Source organism: Aotus nancymaae, unplaced genomic scaffold (genome assembly GCF_030222135.1).
Source record: "Aotus nancymaae isolate 86718 unplaced genomic scaffold, 86718_ANA_hifiasm-v0.15.2.pri h1tg000138l, whole genome shotgun sequence".
Taxonomy (NCBI): domain Eukaryota; kingdom Metazoa; phylum Chordata; class Mammalia; order Primates; family Aotidae; genus Aotus; species Aotus nancymaae.
Window position 1 is genome coordinate 1,997,992 of NW_026988553.1, and position 18,747 is coordinate 2,016,738.

Consider the following 18,747-nt stretch of genomic DNA (forward strand, 5'->3'; position numbering starts at 1 on the left):
AAAGTGAGAGAGGAAACAGATGCCTTCCCACCCACACATACAGAAAAAGGCACACACAGACACAAATACCCCAAGAGAGACAGACTTTCCTGATGAGATGCCCTCTCTTTAGGCCCTTCAGGATTCAAGTAGCAGCCTGTTTGCATGGGACGGGACGGAGTGGGCAAGAACATGAAGGCCAGGCTCGGCGTGGCCCAGGGCTTGGCTCAGGGGTTGCATCCTGGCCTGGCTAGGGTGGATCCAGATCTTGGTGGTGTATATTCAGTTGAACACAGTATCTGGCCCAGTTCAGTACATCCCCCAAAATGTGGGGGACAGGTTCCTGGGAGGTGCACACAGGTCGGCTTCTGTTCACCTGAATTATTGCAATCCAACAGGTGGGGCCTTACCTGCCAGGCTGATCCCTTGGAGTAGCTCTGAGCCATGATGAGTCATTCGTGTGTTCCTCTTTTGGGTAAGTCTGGGTATTGATGTGTACTGTCTGCTGGCCTTGACGCTGGGCATGCTACCAGAAGACCCTATGGGTAGGGTTACAACATGGTGAGGAGTATCATTTTGGTTCCAGAAGCACTTATGTTTTCATCTGTGCCAGTGTTGCTGAACTGTCTCCCAGCTCACAGGAGAAAAGACATTCAGGAAAGAGAATTTGGAATCTAGTCTCTCTTTTGGATGGGAGAGGCAGCTGAAGGCATCCACCTGAACTGGATCTCTTGTGAGTGGAAACCTTTGAAAACACCCTTTGGGGTATATCTGCTCTTGCGTGGAACTGAACTGAACACAAGCCACCTGTTGTCTTCTGGGTAAACTCAGGCTTTAGGGCCTGAGGACATTGTGCTCCAGGTCTTTATTTAGATGCTTCAGAGAGTCCAGGTGTTTCTGGCACCCCTTGGAAGCTTTTGGAACCTTCCAGATGGGCTTTATTTGGGTGCCCTTGCTACCTTTCCCCTGCCCAGGGAAGGACAGTGAGCCTGTTAGAGAATGTTTCTTGGCTATTTGTGTGAAAAAATCAGTTAAACGCTGGTCTTTAGGTTCAGAAGCTACCTTTAGCCAGTAGCCAAACATCTGGCAGTGGGGCAGGGGTGTCCTTAATCCAAAGGCAACCAGAAAACACCTGATTATTACTACATTTTGTGACGTGGGTTGTTTTTTTGTCTCTGTTGAATTCAACTCTTCATTTCTGTTCTTCCACATCAAAGTGAAATGATTATTTTGGGTCTCTTAGTGTTTTCTGCTTCCATGCAGTAAAAATTTAAATAAGTTGGTTAAAATTTACATTGTGATCTAACCCATGTTAGCAGAAAGATTTGTTCACTCACATGAGCTCTCGTGTTTTAGAAAGCATGATCTTTCTAATTATCAGGCAGTAGGTTGACATTGACATCATTATTTTCCATTTATTCTAGCAGATGTTTGTTAAACAGCTGCAGTGTAATGGTGCTTGCCTAGGTCCAGCGTGCAATTCACAGCTGACCTTGACAGGGCCTTTGCTTTCTGGGAGTTTATAGTCTTTAGACTATCTTCAGATCCCATAGAAAGAAGGCAAGTAATACTGCTTACATTAAGGATTGGAAATGTGTTTTCCCATAGTATTTCTTCGAGTTTTCATATTTCCCAGTTGTATGTAGTTGTGCACCCTACAAGATTCCGAGCATGCTCTTACGCTGTGAGTGAAAGTGCCTTATGTTCAAGGTCAGCATTACCCTGTGTGGTCCATCGGGTGTGCATTACAATGATTTTCATGTTCCATCTGAAATTGTTTTGACCTTGATTCCCCAAGATCCACTGTCAGAAGGCAGTGGACACCTGCATTTGTCACTTTTGCAACAGCATCCAGCTTCTTTTCCTGATTAGTTCCACCATTTTAAAATAGAACAGTTGTGTGACATGGATCCTAAATGAACCAATTGTCTCTAGGATTGATGACAATTTTATTCTGAACTGCAGTAGGGATTAATATGTTACCTTTTTAAAATGATCTTCCTTCACTTCTCCCAAAGCTCTTTTACCTGATACACTTGACTGATTAATTCTGCAGAGTTTTGTTTCCTTTTGTGGGAGCAGGGCCTACTTCTTTCCTTCCATTTTTATGAGCACCTGTTAAATGATCTCCATGTGTCCAGGGGCTCTGTCACTGTGGGTGGTGATCACGCAGCCACTGAGAGATAAAGTGCTCTCAGGCTAAGTCCCCTGGGTGAACTGTTTCAGGAAGGGCCACTCCTGTTTCTGCACAGGAAAGGATAATTAACAATTCATTTGGGGATTGTGGCTCCAGGATTTCAACAGTTAATCATGCCAATTAAGTAAAAACACTTCAGTAGGATTTGCTCGATTAAATGGAACACTTCAAGAGAATTTGCTCCATTAAACATGGTTGGCTTGGGAGGAGTGTGCATGTGTGTGTGTGTGTATGTGTGTGTGTGTGTGTAAGAGAGAGAGAGACGGAGGGGGAGAGAGAGAGGAATAATGTGTCTCCTTTGCACAGTGAGGGCATGTTAACAGGGTGGTTGAAAGGCAGCCCCCAAACACCCATATGTATCATTAGACCTAGATGCACTAAGCCTCACCCCCAGTCTGTCTTCTGGCTGTGGTGTGATGTTATAGGTTGAATATTATTTTGCTCTTGTCTGGTGTGGTTCGAAAAGTCTCAAATCTTGGGAGCTGGATATTAAGCGAGTTAACCTCTTGGAGCCCTGGTTTCCTTCTCTGTGAATGGAGGCGGTAATAACCACAAGCTGTGATAAGTGAGTTACAGGAAGGGAGATGCATGGCTCCAAACACATGTAGTGCCTGCTCCAGGGATGGAAGTGTGCTCCATTTAACATGCCCCTCCCCACACACATTGATTCAGTCACCCTACAATTTATCAGAGGCCCACTCAGGGCCAGGAGCTGCTGCAGACACTGGGGACTCAGGAGTAACCAAGAATGAGAAAGCCCCTGCACTGTTGGAGCTCCGTTTCTCCCAGAGACTGTCAGTTAGAAACAAGCAATTTCATTGGATTGTGTTTTAGTCAGGAAAAGTGTTCCGAGTAGACTATGATGGGGACTAGAATGCCTTCACTAAAGGCATTCTACAGAGGTGACATTAGAGTTGAGGCCTGACATGGGCCAGGCATAGTGGCTGACACCTGTCATCCCAGCTCTTAGAGGTTAAGGTGAGAAGATGGCTTGAGCCCAGAAGTTCGAGACCAGTCTAGGCAGCATAGTGAGATTCCATCTCTACAATTTCTGTTTTAATTTAAAAAATTAGCTGGGCATGGTGGCACGCAGCTGTAGTCCCAGCTACTTAGGAGGCTGAGGCGGGAGGGTCACTTGAACTTGGGAGGTCGAGGCTACAGTGAGCTGTGATGGCACCACTACACTCTAGCCTGGGTGACAGAGCCAGACCCTGTCTCAGAAAAATAAGAGTAGCATTGCAGCCCAAATTCTCAGGAGCCAGCCATGAGAAGCTTATGGTACTTTCAACAGTTTCAGAGGCCTTGAAGGCCACAGCCTTGACCTATCTAGGATTGAATGAAGACCAGCGTGTCTGGATATCACTGAGATGTGGCAGGGCAAGATATGGGATTGGTGGGCTGCACCAGGGCCTTGTTGGAAGGTTAAGTTCTTAGGTCTCTGGCCTGAGGTCAACAAGAAGAGGTCTCTAACAGGTCCTCTTTCTCAGAAGGTGTATCCACAATACGCCCCTCTGCAGTCCATTTGGCAGCCAAACATCGATGTCAATTAGAAGTAAATTTTTTGAAAATGAATTGTATAAGTAATTCATGACCATTTCATTTTGTACTGGAAGCCAAAGTCAAATCAGACATCGAATGTATACTAGAGGAATCCAGCGGACCAGCAGGGCCCTGCCCAGGTGACAGTGGGACAGAGAGGGCATGGCCGCTGAGCACCTGAGGATGAACACAAACTCACCCGGGGAAGCCCCTGTGCCAGGCAACCAGTTAAAGATGGGAATGGGGCTGCCTTGGACTTGGGCTGGATAAGGCCTTCTGCCAACACTTCCTAGGTGCTGATAGCTTGCGAGGAGGAGCCCAGAATTCACAACCCCATGGGCCTGCCTCTAGGCTTTCTGGTCATTGCCCTTCGTGGACTGCCCACAGATTCCTGCCAGCCCTCCCCTGCACTTGCCTTGCCGTGTGGGCATCCCAGGAAATGCTGGTCTTTTGACCCAAGCAGAAGGGCTGTTCCCCATTGACTCCTTGGCCTCAGCCCTTGGCCTCTCACATGCTGAGCATCTTTCTTAACCAAAGTCTTTTAAAACCAAAATATTTTACAATTGTTGTCCTTTTCTGATACCAACAAAATTCAGCTTGCTTACTAAAAATTCTCACATTACAGAAAAAGAAAGCAGATCTTTCTAGACCTAGACTCTCCCCCACTCCAACCCCATGTGGTCACATACACATTGAGATGTGTTTATTATAGCTACAAGTCTTTTCCTTTTCTCTCTTAAAATACAAATATATACTTAGCCATCTCCTCCCCTTCCTTTACCTTCTTTGGGTTTTCAAGGGAGAGTTACTATGTCTGCCTGTATCATCTATGCAGGATTCACATTTTTGTCATCTGTAGCACATCATCCTACGTTGGCACCTGTTGGTTTATATTGAAACCCTTCAGTTTTCTTCCTGCTGAGTTCTAGGAGTCTTCGGTAGTGTCTCCATTTGTCATTTATTCTTTCTGCCACTTTTTTTGAGACATTGGGATTTTTCAGACTCTTTCTGTTGGTTCTAGTATTATGTTTTCCATTCTCCATCCGTTTACTTTTAACCTATCTGTGTCTTTATATTTAAAGTTTCTTGTAGACAGTATGTCTACTTTTTATTACAGACTGAAAATCTCTGCCTTTTGATCAGAGTGTTTAGTCCATTTATACTTACCGTAATTGTTCACGTGGTTGAGTTTGTTTGCCATCTTGCTATTTATTTTCATTTGTCCCTTCCATTCTTTTTTCCCCTCTTTTTCTTTACCTTTCTTCTTTCAGATTATTGTTAGTACATATTTGATCTCTGCTGTTGGCTTATTAGCATGTGTCAGAGTCTTGAAGGACTTGCCAGAACACACAATCATATGTTTACTTCTACTGATGTTATAAACCCCATACTACCTTATTATTATTTTTGCTTTAAATGATTAATTATTTTTTAAAGATTTAAAAGTGAGGTGGGTAAAAGCGTTTTATATTTCCCCACATATTTACATTCTTGGTGTTCTTCATGCCTCCAGATCCACCTTACCACCTACTATCATTCTCCTTCCACCTGAAAGATTTCCTTCAGTATTTCCTGTAGTACAGATCTGCCAGTGATGAATTCTCTCAGCTTTCGTCTGAAATCAAATTTTATTTTGCCTTCATTTTGAAAGGAAATTTTCCTTGAATATAGAATTCTAAGTTGACAGGTTTGTTTTTTCTTTCGGCACTTTAAAAATGTCATGCACTGGTTTTCTGGTTTGCAGACTCTGATGAGAAGTTAGTAATTACTCTTTGTTTCTCTCTACTTGAAGACTTTCTCTTTATCACTGGTTTTTCAGCAGTCTGATTATTATGGGTCTTTTAAAGTCTTGCTAGCTGTTCATTGAGTTTCTTGGATGTGTGAGCTTACCGTTTTCATCAAATTTGGAAAACTGTCCAGGCATTATTTCTTTAGCTGTGTTCTTCATCCCTCCCCCCATTTCCTCACCTTCTCAGGTTCCAGTTATGTAGGTGTTAGACCACTTTCTATTACCCCAGGTTGTTGAGATACTGTTTGTTTTTAAAAAGTCTTTTTCTCTCTGAGCTTCATTTGAGCTAATTTCTATTGCTATGTCTTCAAGTTCTCTAATTTTTGTGTGTGGTATCTAATCTGCTGTTAATCACATCTAGTAAAATTTTCACTTTAAATATTGTAGTTCTCACCTCCAGAAGTTCCATTTAGTTCTTTTTGTGTCTTCTGTATCTCTCACTATATTCCTGTTTTTCTTTTAATGCTTATATATCGTTAAACTCACTGTTATCCTTATCTGTCAGTCATCACTGGTCATTTCTGTGTGTTTCTATTAACTGGTTATTCTCCTTGCCATGGGTCACATTTCTGTGCTTTTTGGCATTTCAGTCCTTTCTGATTGGATGTTGAATATTATAAAGATTATATTGTTGAGTGTCTGGATTTTGGGGTGGTACTTATTTGCGGATCAGTTTGATCCCCTTGAGGCCCATTTTTAAGCTTTCTTTGAGACAGATCTTGTGTAGCTTTGGCTCTAGGAATAGATCAGCCCTACTACTAAGGCATGACCCCTCTGGATTCTCTACTGCATGTCCCAGGTGATCACAGAGGATTCTCTATACTGATTGGTCAAATCTTGAATGTCTCCCCACCTTTGTGTGTCCTGAAAATTGTTCAGCTTACAGCTTCCTGGTCACTCTTTTCCTGGGCTTTTGGAGTTTCACTCTATGCATGCATGGCCTAGTAGTCAGGAAAGACTCAAGGGGAGGCTTATACAGATTTTTTGAAGCTTTTTTTTCTGCGTAACTAGCTCCTTTCTGGAACTCTGCTCTGCAACTTCCAGCTGCCTCAGCTGCTCTGAATGCTGGCCTGTGTCTCCTCAACTTGGCGAAGCCACTGAGCTCTGTTTGGTTCTCATCCCCCGCAAACACACAATCTCTATCTGGAAATGGCCTCCAGGCAGAAAGCTGGGGCAATCATAGGGTTCCCATCATCTGTTTCTCTTCTCTTGGGGATCATAATTGTGTGCTTCTTGCTGTCCAGTGTCTGAAAATTGTTTCACATATATTTTCTCCATTTTTCCACTTATTTATGGCAGGATGTGAAATATGTTCCTTGTTACTCCATCACAGTCAAAAGTGGAAGTTTCTGTCCATTTTTTTTTAACATAACATCTTTAATTTTATATAATAGTCTTTCTGGAGTAGCTGGATTTTGTGGGCCTTGAGCCAGTGTAAAACGCCTTCCTTTTTACTGAATTAGGAGTTGAATTGAATTGTCATCAGAACAGGAACCATGTAGCTGTTTCTTTGAACTCACTGAAGTGGGAGGCCTGTGATGCGTGGATGTCGGTGAATTTGGAAGAAGAAGGTAATTTGTACAAATCGTTCAACTTTTATTTAACAATTTAGTGTTTGAAGATCTTTTATTTGAGGCTTATTTTTCCAGCTGTTTTGTTGAACATTTCATTTGGTTGAATGCATTAGAGAACTGCTGTCATGTGTACCCGTCTTGCTGTCACCAGGCTTCTTGTTTCAATAGGCTGTGGCTTTTAAGGGCCTCACTGCTGATCTAGAAGCCCCCGTTCCTGCTCTCTTACCTCCGGCATCCTGATCTGGTTTTTTGTTACCTCTACAAAGTTGGAAATGGTCTCTCATTTCCTGGTTATCTCTTCTGATGATCTTCATGTGCCTCCTTTCTGTGCAGTATCAGCATGGACTTCTAGGCTTGCCAGTCTCCCTGCCATTGGCTCTCTGTCTAGATCTGTCTTCTCCTGGCTGTGCCTGGGCTGGCATCTGCTGGTCTTGTCTTGGCTCCCTCTAGCCTGCCTCTGTTCATTCTTTGCCAGTCTGCTTTCCCCACTGTTCAAGGTGTGTTTTCTCAGGCATCTCCATGCCCTGGCTTGTCATTGAGCCAGCACATGAGAGAAGACTCAACAAGGTCAGAAACCAAGGAAAAGGAAATCACCAGTGTCATCCCAGGGGACCCAGAAACAGGGCTGTTGTCACTCATGGCTTTTTTCACTTTCTTTAGGTCCACCTCCTCCCCAAGGTCTTGCCCTTCCCCAGGATGGAGCCCCAGGAAACCAGGTCCTGGCAGTCCCTCTTGAGATGCCAGAGGCCCAGGTGAGCTGTGCTTCCCTCTGCCTTGCTTGGGATTCTGTCACCACTCCCTGAATCTGGCCTCGACCTCTGTCTTTTGCCCCAGCATGACACACAGCAGAGTATGAACCCCAGCTGCTGCCTTCCTGCCCTCCAACTGCTTCTCTTCTGGAGGCTGCCAAGGATTGGATGTCCACTGGGCTTGGAGTTCCCATCATCCAGGTTGGGGAGCTGAGTTTCTATCCAGGAAAGTGATTGAACAGAGGTCCCTTGGGAAGACAGGAGAGGCCAGGGCCATGGCCCAGGGATCCTAGTTCTTCATCAGGTTCTCTTTTTAGGACTTCTTGGAGCTGTGGTTAGACCTCTGTGTTAGCAACAGACACCCACTCTAGACCCTCACCTCTTGTCCCTGGCATTACTGGCACTGCCCCTGCCTCATTCTAAAATAGACGGAAAGAATGATTAGCCCTGGGAATTCTTTCAGGATTTGGTGACATTCGATGATGTGGTGTGGTACCTCACCACAAGGGAGTGGTTGAGGCAGGACCCTGAGTAGAGGATGCTGGCATGTTATGGGAATGTGACCTCTGTGGGTAAGGATGCCCCAGCCCTTCCTCAAATTCACTACCTGCTTAGAGTGGGACAGGGGGCACATGGCTACCCCCACAGAAGCTCACCTTCTCCCTGAGTTTTGAGGAAACACAGTGGGTCTGCCACACCTGCTATGTCAGAGTCGCATGAGCTCCCCCACCAGGGTGAGGATCACCTCCTCAGGGTGGCCATGGAAGGAACCCCTCTCAGTCTTTCATTGGGAAAGAAATTAGAACACTGCCACTGTAATGTAGAATACGCTTTTCTTTTTAATACACAAATTATGCAAATTGCATGGCCATTTGATTTCAGTTTACTTGGGAGAAAGGTTGATGTGATCAAGGTCTTGTTCACCCATTAGGGGTGTGCATGTATGCAGTGGGGAGGAGTTTTTAGGAGAGACCGTTGGGAGTCAGATTTGCGAGTTGTGGATGTCCACGTGTCGGGGAAGAGCATGAAGTTCAATGTGTGAGCACTGAGCGGGTGGACAGGGAGAAAGCAGGGTCAGGATCACTTCTTTAGGTTGGCCACTTGATAATACTCCACAGGAGCCTCCCCCAAGTGGGCCCAGAACCTACCTTCCTCAAGCTCCTGGAAGGAGCCTACCCTTGGGAAACACTTTTGAACTGAATGAATGACTTGCCTAAGGTTACGGCCAGCCTGGTCTTTGAAGAGTGAAGGGGGTTCCCCTTCAAATGCCTTGCTCATGCTCCTCCACTATTCTCATGTCACCTCGGGCTGTCACCATAACCAGTCTCCTTTTCCATGAGCAGGTGTTCCTGTTTTGAACCGTGCCTTGGTCCCTCACCTGGCACAGGGACAAGTGCTGTTGGTATCAGACCCATCGCCCAGCACAGATCCAACTAAGTACTGTGGTGAGTGAAAAAGCAATGTGAGAAAATCGGGGGAGGCCCAGCTGAATTGCTGTGGGGTTGGGGTTAGGGTTGGGGGCGCAGCTGAGCTCTTGGGCTTGAGGTTAAGGTTCAGAGGATCAGCTGGCCTCAGAGATTTGGAGTTAGAGTTGGGGGGCGCAGCTGAGCTCCTGGGGTTGAAGTTACGGTTGGGGGACCCAGATGGGCTTTTGAGATTGAAGTTAGGGTTTGGGGTCCCTGCTGAGCTCTTGGGCTTGAGGCTAGAGTTAAGAGAATCAGCTTAGCTCTCAGGGGTTTGGGTTAGGGTTGCGGAGCCCAGCTGAGCTCTTGGGGTTGAGGTTAGGGTTGACAGGATCCGCTGAGCTCCCGGGGGATTCGGGCTAGGGTTGGAGAGGCCATCTGAGCTCCTGGGTTTGAGGTTAGGAGTAGGGGGCCCAGCTGAACTTTTGAGGTTGAGGTTAGGTGTGGACGGGCCCATTTGAGCCCCTAGAGTTGAGGTTACGGTTGAGAGGATCAGCTGGGCTCTCTGGGCATTCGGGTTAAAGTTAGGATCCCAGCTGAGCTCTTGGGGTTGAGGTTAGGATTGGGAGGTCTCAGCTTGGCTTTTGGGGTTCTAGTTAGGGTTTGGGGCCCAGCTGAGAGCTCTTGACAGTGAGGTTAGGGTTGAGAGGATCAGCAGAGCCCTTTGGAGATTCGGGTTATGTTTGGAAATTCTAGCTGAGCTCTTGGGGTATAGGTTAGGTTTGAGAGGATTAACTGGGCTCTTGGGGTGTTTGGGTTAGGGTTCAGGGAAGTGTGATCACTGTGATAGAGAGTGTCCAGAATGAGGCCCCTCTGCCCCTAGCTTCTGCAGTCCTTGCTTCTGGTGACTTCCAGGCCCTGGCCCTGTGCTCAGTGGCTGTCTCGGAAAGAAAAGGATTATTGACAAAGGGAAGGCCCTTCCCTCCTTCCTCCTCTCATGCTGCAGTGCCATGTGTTTATCGTTTCAGAAAGCACCTCCGCTGCCCGACACCAGATGATGGGGGAAGACACCCAGCTACAAGAGATGGCATCCACAAGCTCCCCAAGGGCCAGTGACCCCAGTCCTGAAGTCAAACAGCACGGAGACTCTGACAGGAAGAGAGGGAGCCCACAGAATCTGCCCATAGAACATCATTTTGCTTGTAAAGAGTGTGGGGACACCTTCCGGCTTAAAGTCCTGCTTGTACAGCACCAGAGAGTCCACAGTGAGGAGAAGGGCTGGGAATGTGGTGATTGCGGTAAGGTCTTTAGGGGGGTGGTGGAGTTCAATGAGCACAGGAAAAGCCACGTAGCTGCAGAGCCGCGGCCCGGCCCCAGTAGGGCCCTGGAGAATGCCACGGAGAAGAGGGAGCAGACGGAGAGGGAGGCCAAGCCCTTCGAGTGCGAGGAGTGCGGGAAGCGGTTTAAGAAGAATGCAGGCCTCAGTCAGCATCTGAGGGTCCACAGCAGAGACAAGCCCTTTGATTGTGCAGAGTGCGGGCAGTCCTTCAAAGTCAACACCCACTTCTTCCAACATCAGAAACTTCACACTTCGGAAAAGCCTTTTGCCTGCAAGGTGTGCAGCAGGGATTTCCTGGATCGCCAGGAGCTTCTCAAGCACCAGCGCATGCACACCGGCCACCTGCCCTTCGACTGCGACGACTGCGGCAAGTCCTTCCGAGGGGTTAACGGGCTGGCCGAGCACCAGCGCATCCACAGTGGGGCCAAGCCGTACGGGTGTCCCCACTGCGGCAAGCTCTTCCGAAGAAGCTCGGAGCTCACCAAGCACCGGCGGATCCACACGGGTGAGAAGCCCTACGCCTGCAGCCAGTGTGGCAAGGCCTTCCGCCAGAGCTCCAGCCTTCTGGAGCACGCGCGCATCCACAGCGGCGAGCGGCCCTATGCGTGCGGAGACTGTGGCAAGGCCTTCCGCGGGCCCTCAGACCTCATCAAGCACCGGCGCATACACAGCGGACTGAAACCCTACGAGTGCGACAAGTGCGGCAAGGCCTTCCGCAGGAGCTCCGGCCTCAGTCGCCACCAGCGGATCCACAGCGGTGCACGACGCTGCGAATGCGATCAGTGTGGCCGTGTCTTCAAGAGGCGCTCGGCGCTGCAGAAGCATCAGCCGACCCATCACGAGTAGAACCAACCTGCGGAACAGGGACTGGGTCCCCAGAGGGGGATGGCAGAGTCAAAGGAGATGAACAGTTTTGTAGCGCTTATATATTTTGTCTTCCGAAAGGTTGAGACCGATTTACACTGCCACCAGCAATTTATAAGTGTACATTATGCCCATTGAGAGTAGCTTGTACCATTTAACTTAGCTGGGCTACTTTAACTGGTAGGAAGTACCATCAAGGTATTTCAGTCCACATGCCTTGAATCCAAGAATGACGAAGGACAAATCTGGATGTGAGGTTGGGAGGGGCTTAGAGGTCATAGACTCCAAGCTCCCCGCAACCCAGAGAAACACACAAAGCTGTTGCACGATGGCGTCCTTATAATGTGATCCCAGCTTCCTGAAGACAAGTCGCCCTCACGATTTTTTTGCCTACTTGAATTTATAAATTTTTAGGGATGTAAATAGAACACTGAAATGTCTTAAAATATTTAATTTATTAATTTAGTTATACATACATATTGTAAATCACATATATAAAATAATATATTAATTTAGAAAATGCCCCGTTTTGCCACCCTCCCTTTCACGAAATCATTTTACTCTGACTCCTCACTGTCTTCACTAGCATGGGATCTCTGTTTGAGTCATCAGACAGTTTCAAAACATTCCGTCGCTTCCATCCGAGCTCTGCACAATAGCTCAGTGACAGTCCCTATGTGAGGTTCTCATTAGAAATTTTCTCCCAAGTCATAAGACCATATTCACAGAACATTAGGACGATTTCTCTCGTCGTTTTTTAATCTGTGCTGTGACTCTGAAGCATAACCACTTAAGGTGGTGCTTTTTCAGACAACCTTTAAATGGCTTTTCATTTAAAGCATCCACAATGTCATTGTGAGGCCAAACACCTGGTAACAGCTACTGACTCTGGGTTAAATGTCTGTGTCTTTTTTTCTTAAACCATTTCAATTTGGTGTCCCCTATAAATATCCAAAATAGCATCGATTGGGGTTATTTTGAACTAATGGGTCTTGTCCTCAAGCAGCACTATTTTGTTCAAAATAAAATAAGTTGAGAGCATGCCCCTAAGAAGAGATACATCTCAAAGACTCAAGTGCAGGGTGACGCCTCCTTTTGGAAACAAGAGCCTTTCCTGGTATCGGGCCTAGATGGTACTCCTCCAGCTTCTGTTTCTAGCTCTGTAAAACGGGGGTGATCACAGCACAAAGCTCCGAAGGTTATCACAACGACTGGGACTGCCATCGTGCCTGCAGAGTGCCAAGACCACCAGACTGGCACGGAGGCACACACTCAGTGAAGGCCATCTGCTGTCGTTGTCATAGTTATTGCTGTCATTCTGTGGCTTGTCAGTTCCAGAACTGGGGATAGACCCCAGGCCTCCTGACCACCAACGTCATCTTTTTTCTCTTATGCAATGACTTACATCCTGTTTCTGTTTTTTTGCATGCAAACTGTTCATTCATCTCCTTTGACTAGTTATCAAGTTACCTTTGGATGTATTCACTTTGCATGGCAGTAATGTTCTCTTTTCCAGTTTGATTGCTTTGCTCTTTGTAGCAGTTTTATTACATTTTTGTCGTGAAAGCTTTTAAGTTGTACGTATCCAAGCTTTTAGTTTCTACATTTTTGTCCACTCAGTCATAACTTTCATTGTTTCTGTAGCTAGAAATGATGACATTTTTTCTAGAATTTTAATTACAAACAAAAAGCTGAAACTTCTGCCCATCGGAGGGTGAGTTCACCAGGTGGGCAGGCTGGATGGAAATGGGCCAGAGAAGCGGGCTCTTTCTTCATCCGAGATGCAGACTCCGTGTCTGTCAGTGGACACCACTTGACTATCCAACCTAGCCACTGTGCACTGTGGCACGCTGGAGATGCTCCCATCACAGACTAGCCGGAACTCCGTGACTGTTCATCAATGTAGACCCTGCCAGCAACAGCCAGGCTTGGCCTCACCTAGATCAATGGGGTGATCCAAAAGCAGCCCAGCCATCCTTGGAGTTCCTGGGAGCCATGGCAGTGCTCGGAGTGGATTCAGTGACTGAGCATCAGGTCCACCCAAGAGACACAAGAAGACTTGCCTGTACCACATCCTCCTTTCAGCCAGTGACTCTAGAACTAGAGAGAGATTGGTTCATAGGCTTCCGCTTTGGGCAGCTAGGGGAAAATTCACCCATGTGTTCTGGTGTCACTTCCTGCAGCCACGCCTAAGCTAGGGCAACAGAGCAGAGGCTCCGAGCGGAACCCTGCCCCTCCGATGGCCTGCACGTCATGCTGATAGAAACTGGCAGCACTGGCCTGGGCTATGACTTACAATAGCCATGCCCAGGAGGAGCACTAAAGCAGAGGTTTGGAGGACAGTGGTACTCTTCTGACAGTCTATGTGGCACTGAAGTAGAAGCTGGTCCTCCTGGGGCCCAAGTGCCATTTCCAGTGGCCTCCCCCAAGAGGAACAGCAGCAAGGGCTGGCAAGGAGCCTGCCCCTCCAGTGGCCCACAGCAGCAACAGATAAAAGCCAGCCACACCAGGGCTGTGGTGTGACTTCCCAGCGGCTGTGGCTGGGGACAGGGACACTAGGAGGGCCTGGCAAGGAAGTGTGCCCTTCTTGTGGGCCCACCAAGGCAGAGGCAGAGCTTCCTAGCAGACACAACTTGGAGGGGCCTCTCAGGCCCCCATCCTGGGACGCAAGGTCCTAAAATGACCCCTGTGACCTTGGCCAGAAGGTCCTCTCACGTGGACCCAGGCCACCACAGTGGCACTACGCAACATCTCCACCCTGACCCCCAGGTTGGAGAGGAGCCAAAAGCACTTGTTACATAGTGATTCCTTTTGCCCTGTGGGCCTCAGTGCCTACAGTAGTTGTGAATCTGTGACTGACATCACTACTTTCTTCTCGGATCCGTTTTCTCTTTTCAAGCTGTTAGGATGTGTTTTATACAGCTGTCAATTGATAAAGGTTAACCTCTACCAGGGGCAAGTCTGGCATCTTTACCTAGAAGTACTTTGCCATGTCTTGCCTGTTCGCTCATCATTTGCTGGGTTTTATGAAAGATCCCATTGAAGTCTAGATGCAGCATTAACTCAGGAGATAGCGTAAAGTCGTCACTGCTCTCAGCTGGGACATGGCATATTGGCATCCCTTCCTGCCCTCGTTTACTCTTTCCCATCTTTGGTTCTATAATTTTCTCTCAAACAAATCCTCTTTTACAGTTAACACTAAAGATCTCGTCTTTGCCGTCAAGGTTGACAGAACAGCTGTTCATTGTGTTTGCGGTGAAATCTATGTTCTCTTTCAACACAGTCTGTGGCTTTAACGTGTGTCCTGTAATTTGCCGAGTTCATTTTTTGCGTCTGGTAACTGCTATGTCACATGTAAAATGCCAGCCAGCTTCCTGTCGCATATCCTCGTCTGTGCATTCATGCATCTACCTCATTCCAGTTTTCTTTCTAATCCCATGTATTCCTATTGTGAGGGAATTTGTTCTTTTCCCGATCCTTTTGTAGTTCATACATGTGACAATGGGGTTTCCACACACATGTGTGAGATGTGCCTCCTTCAAACCTCGTTACTATGTCGGCAGATTACTTGTCTGACATGGAAAAAGGAAAAAGAAATACATTCTTTTTCTACCATTTGAAAAAAGAAACCCTCCATTGCTTTTATTAGAATTCTGAATACTTGTGAAAATTTTCAAAAGAAAGTAATCGCTTACCATTTTTGCTGCTTGTTACGATAAGCATTTCCAGAATAGGCCCCACCCAGTTGTAGTGGGCATCTTTCTCGCGTGGTGTTGCATTCCATGTGCTTGACTTTTTGCTAGGACTGGCGCGCCTTCCCTACCTGCAGCCCTGGGCTGTGGCCCTGTTGCGTACCATATGATTTGCCACCCCCTTTCTAGGCCACATTAATTCAACCAGAACTGAACACCTGACCCGAGGGCAGCAAGCAATCATCAGCGCGGTAGAGCTGCCAGAACTGGCAGAATACTGCGGACCACGGACACGACCAGGCCTTCCAGATCTGTGAAGTGCAAACAAGGAAACAGCTTCTAGGCATCAGGAGGCATGGGGAGCAGTACAGCACTCAGAGGAGTGAGGAACGTGGCGCCTGCTGGGAGGGAGGCCTGGTCATGGCACGTTCTTGGGTTTCTGGCGGCTGCCCTCATTGGTCCACGTGTATCCTCAGCGCGACCCCTGACTTGGGCCTGCTCCTTTCTATTGTGTTTTGCCACTTGGCTGCTTCCCGGCCAAGTCGGCCCTGACTGCGTGAACACCTGTTTAAATGTGTGTTCTCTGTTCTCTAAGATGGGTGAAAGTCAATGCCTTCTAGTCTCAGTGAATTTCACCTGTGCTTTCATGTCCGGCTATTGTTCCTTTACTGAACCCACCACGTGGGGGCCATAAAATGAGTGAAGTCACAGCGCTCCGTGTTCTCTTATTTTTGAAGTGTTTCATGATTTCCAGCACGTCCATCAGATGGGGGGATTGCTGACTTCTCTTTACTAGTGTACTTACATTCTGTACTTGTCATTGCGTCACTTTGGGTGTTTACTTTGAAAGGTAGAAACTGTCTCTTTGTCACTTGCACATCTCTGAGAACTACAGCTATGTCCCACCCCAGTTTGTATTTCTGTTCGGTTGTTGGCACTTTTTTCTCATTACCCTCCAATGTCGTTACCTTGTCTGTTTTCTGGCACTCACTATAATCAGCCTTGCACTAGAGCTGTTTGTGGACTTGGCTTCACCCCCTCCTCCTCAGCCCTCCCCAACCCATTATATTGTGAGCTCTTAGAAGACAGGGGTGGCCCTTCGTGTCTGATCCCCTACCAAATCTAGCACAGTGCCTTGCATCAAGTAGATTTCAATAAATATACGTTCAATGGCATTGGTCTTCCTTGACTTCTTTTGTCAAAGCTTTGTTTACCACTTCCCTTGCTCCTTTCTGCATGCATGGGGTTCTATACTTCTCCTTGCACTTGGAAAGTGCCCCCTCTTTGGGTCCAGATTGTGTCATGGTTATTCCAGCACTTGCTGGGCACTTGGAGGGAAGAGGGAGCACCCTGATGGAGGAGGCTGGTTTGCCTAGAACCCTGAGCTCTCCCTTGGCAGAAGGGGTCTTTCACTCAGCCTCTCCTCACCACAGCTAGGGCTCCCCAAGTCAGAATTCCAGGTGGGAGCAGAAAACAAGATCCGCAGCTCCTCCCTCAAGGTCTGGGAATGGGATAACATGACTTTGGGACTTGAGAATCATCCCACTTCTAGGCTGCATAGGGGCAGGGGTGGGGATTCAGTCCTCTTGGTGGCCTGTGGCTGGCCCTCTCCCTGGTGACCACTGCCTTAGAGAAGCCAGGGGCAGGAGCAGGCCCCAATTTCCTGACCCTTCTAAATTTAGCCAACAGCTCAGCTGTGGAGTCAGCAGCCTAACTACTGAAGGACATCCTGTCCCTTGGGCTCTAGGATGCATGTCCCGATGGGAGCCGACAGGAGGAGACAGCCTGACTCCCCGCACCGCCCCAGTCTCCCTGGCTTCTGGCAGGGGCCCATCCTCATCACCGCTGTTGAGTCTTCTACCCCAGGTGCACCGCTGGATGAGTGGAGCAATAATGCCCCACTTGAGGGTTGCTTCCTTCTTGGCTAGGCAGCCACCTCCCGGTGTGTCCAGCCCCAGCCAATGCCTGCCCCGGCCTGGCTCAACCCCCACTGCTTGCAAGTCATTTAGTTGCTGGGAAAGATTCATTATGTGCTTGTTACTGAGAATTCTACCTGTTTGTTTGTTTTTCTTAAAATGTCTGTAAGCTGCTCTAGCAAGCCTCAGTTGTACATGAGTCCATTTGGACAGCTGACACTGCACCCGAGGTGGGAGGGGTCTTCTCTGGGGAATCCTGTGGGCCCCTAGTAGAGGGTTGAGAATATTTTCTACTGCCCTGCTCCTAGTGCCCCTGCCTGCCTGAGCACTGTAGCTCTTCCATCACCACCCTCCGTAGAACAAACAAGAAGGCATCTGAGAAAATGGGATGTGCCTTTGGCTCTCCTCCCTGGTGGAACATTAAAAAAAAAAAAAAAAAAGATTATTGGAAAGATCACGTGCTACACGGTCTTTTTTTTTTTGAGTCAATAGAATCTTTAATGATTTAATTATGGAAAACGTTGAACATATTTAGAAGTAGGAAAAATGGTACAATTAACAACCCTGTGCCTATCATTCAGTTTCAACAATAAACAACTGATGGTCATTTGTTCTTCCCATACCTCCAGACTGGCTCATTCACATGGATGACAAGTTGGGCTGAGGCCAGGGTCCTCAATTCTTTCCCACAGGGGGCTTTTTAATTGAGCTGATTGAGCATATTTACAGTATACTGTCTGGCTTCCTCTGTAGCAAACAATGCAGAAGGCCAAAAGGGAAGCCACAGTGCTTTTCAGGACAGAGTCACACGTCCTCACTTCTGTTGTTCCAACCATGATGCGATGTGGTAAGGGGCTGACTACACAAGAGTGTGAACACATCTAGATTGCTATGAATTAATGTGCAGAATCTTCATCCTAGTAGAGTTACTTGTGACCTGGGCCACCCACAGGGCTGGGTCGTGGTCTCCGTGGGTTCACGTTTCCAGCAGAGCGAAAGGCCCCGGGGCAGTGCTCACCTGCTCCGCCCCACAGGAAAAAATGGCGCGCTTTAAAAAAAAAAAAAACAATACTCAGGTATCTTCGTTCCCGCCCCACCCTCTGTTCCTCTTGCACCACTGCTCAGGTGCTTCTAGCCAAAGAAACTTCTTCTATGCCCTTAGCCCCTCCACCCTCCCCATCTTCCTTTTCCGACCCCAACGCACCTGAGGAACTCTCCTTTCCGCCGGCCCGACCTAATAATCCTCCGCCCTATAATAAACCTCAACTCCCCTCAGCTCCTCCACCTCCTAATTACAACCTGGCCTCTCGTGTTAGTGCTCACACCCGCTCGCACTGTGCTCCTAACGATGAAGCCTCCCTTCTTTGCCCCCTCTGTGAGGTGGCCGGAGCAGAGGGCATTGTCCGAGTGCACGTTCCCTTCTCCCTCTCCAATCTATCAGCTATTGAAAAACGCCTAGGGTCTTTCTCTACCAATCCTACTGCTTACACTAAAGAGTTCCGCTATCTTATCCAGGCTATCTAGAAATCTCTTGCTGGCCTGAGAGTTCACATTCCCCAACCCCAAATCTCTGGGCCAGTGTCTGCAGCCCCAGTTCCTCTAGCCCAGGTTCCCCATCACAGCGCTCCGCCCCAGTCTACCTCTCACAGGAGGAAGGACAGGCCAGCAGGTAGAAATGGGGGCTTCCGCTTTTATCCCTACTGCGT

General features: G+C 47.8%; 1 protein-coding gene and 1 non-coding gene across 2 annotated transcripts; both read left to right on the top strand.

Moving 5' to 3' along the window:
* Positions 1-377: 377 nt before the first annotated feature.
* ZNF275 (zinc finger protein 275) lies at positions 378-16,300 on the top strand. Its single transcript, XM_012437924.3, has 3 exons — positions 378-454; positions 9,171-9,272; positions 10,259-16,300. Exons 1-3 carry the CDS (start codon positions 424-426, stop codon positions 11,413-11,415), a joined length of 1,290 nt encoding a protein of 429 aa, XP_012293347.1. The 5' UTR covers positions 378-423; the 3' UTR covers positions 11,416-16,300.
* Positions 14,908-15,011, top strand: LOC135272854 (small nucleolar RNA U13). Its single transcript, XR_010340818.1, has one exon. It is a non-coding gene; the product is annotated as a small nucleolar RNA U13 (small nucleolar RNA).
* Positions 16,301-18,747: the final 2,447 nt, after the last annotated feature.

Excerpts from the sequence above, each read along its gene's own strand:
- ZNF275 (XM_012437924.3), top strand. The coding sequence starts at position 424 with ATGATGAGTCATTCGTGTGTTCCTCTTTTGG. Across the intron at positions 455-9,170 it reads TTCGTGTGTTCCTCTTTTGG|GTGTTCCTGTTTTGAACCGT; the intron begins GTAAGTCTGGGT and ends TTCCATGAGCAG. Across the intron at positions 9,273-10,258 it reads AGATCCAACTAAGTACTGTG|AAAGCACCTCCGCTGCCCGA; the intron begins GTGAGTGAAAAA and ends TTATCGTTTCAG.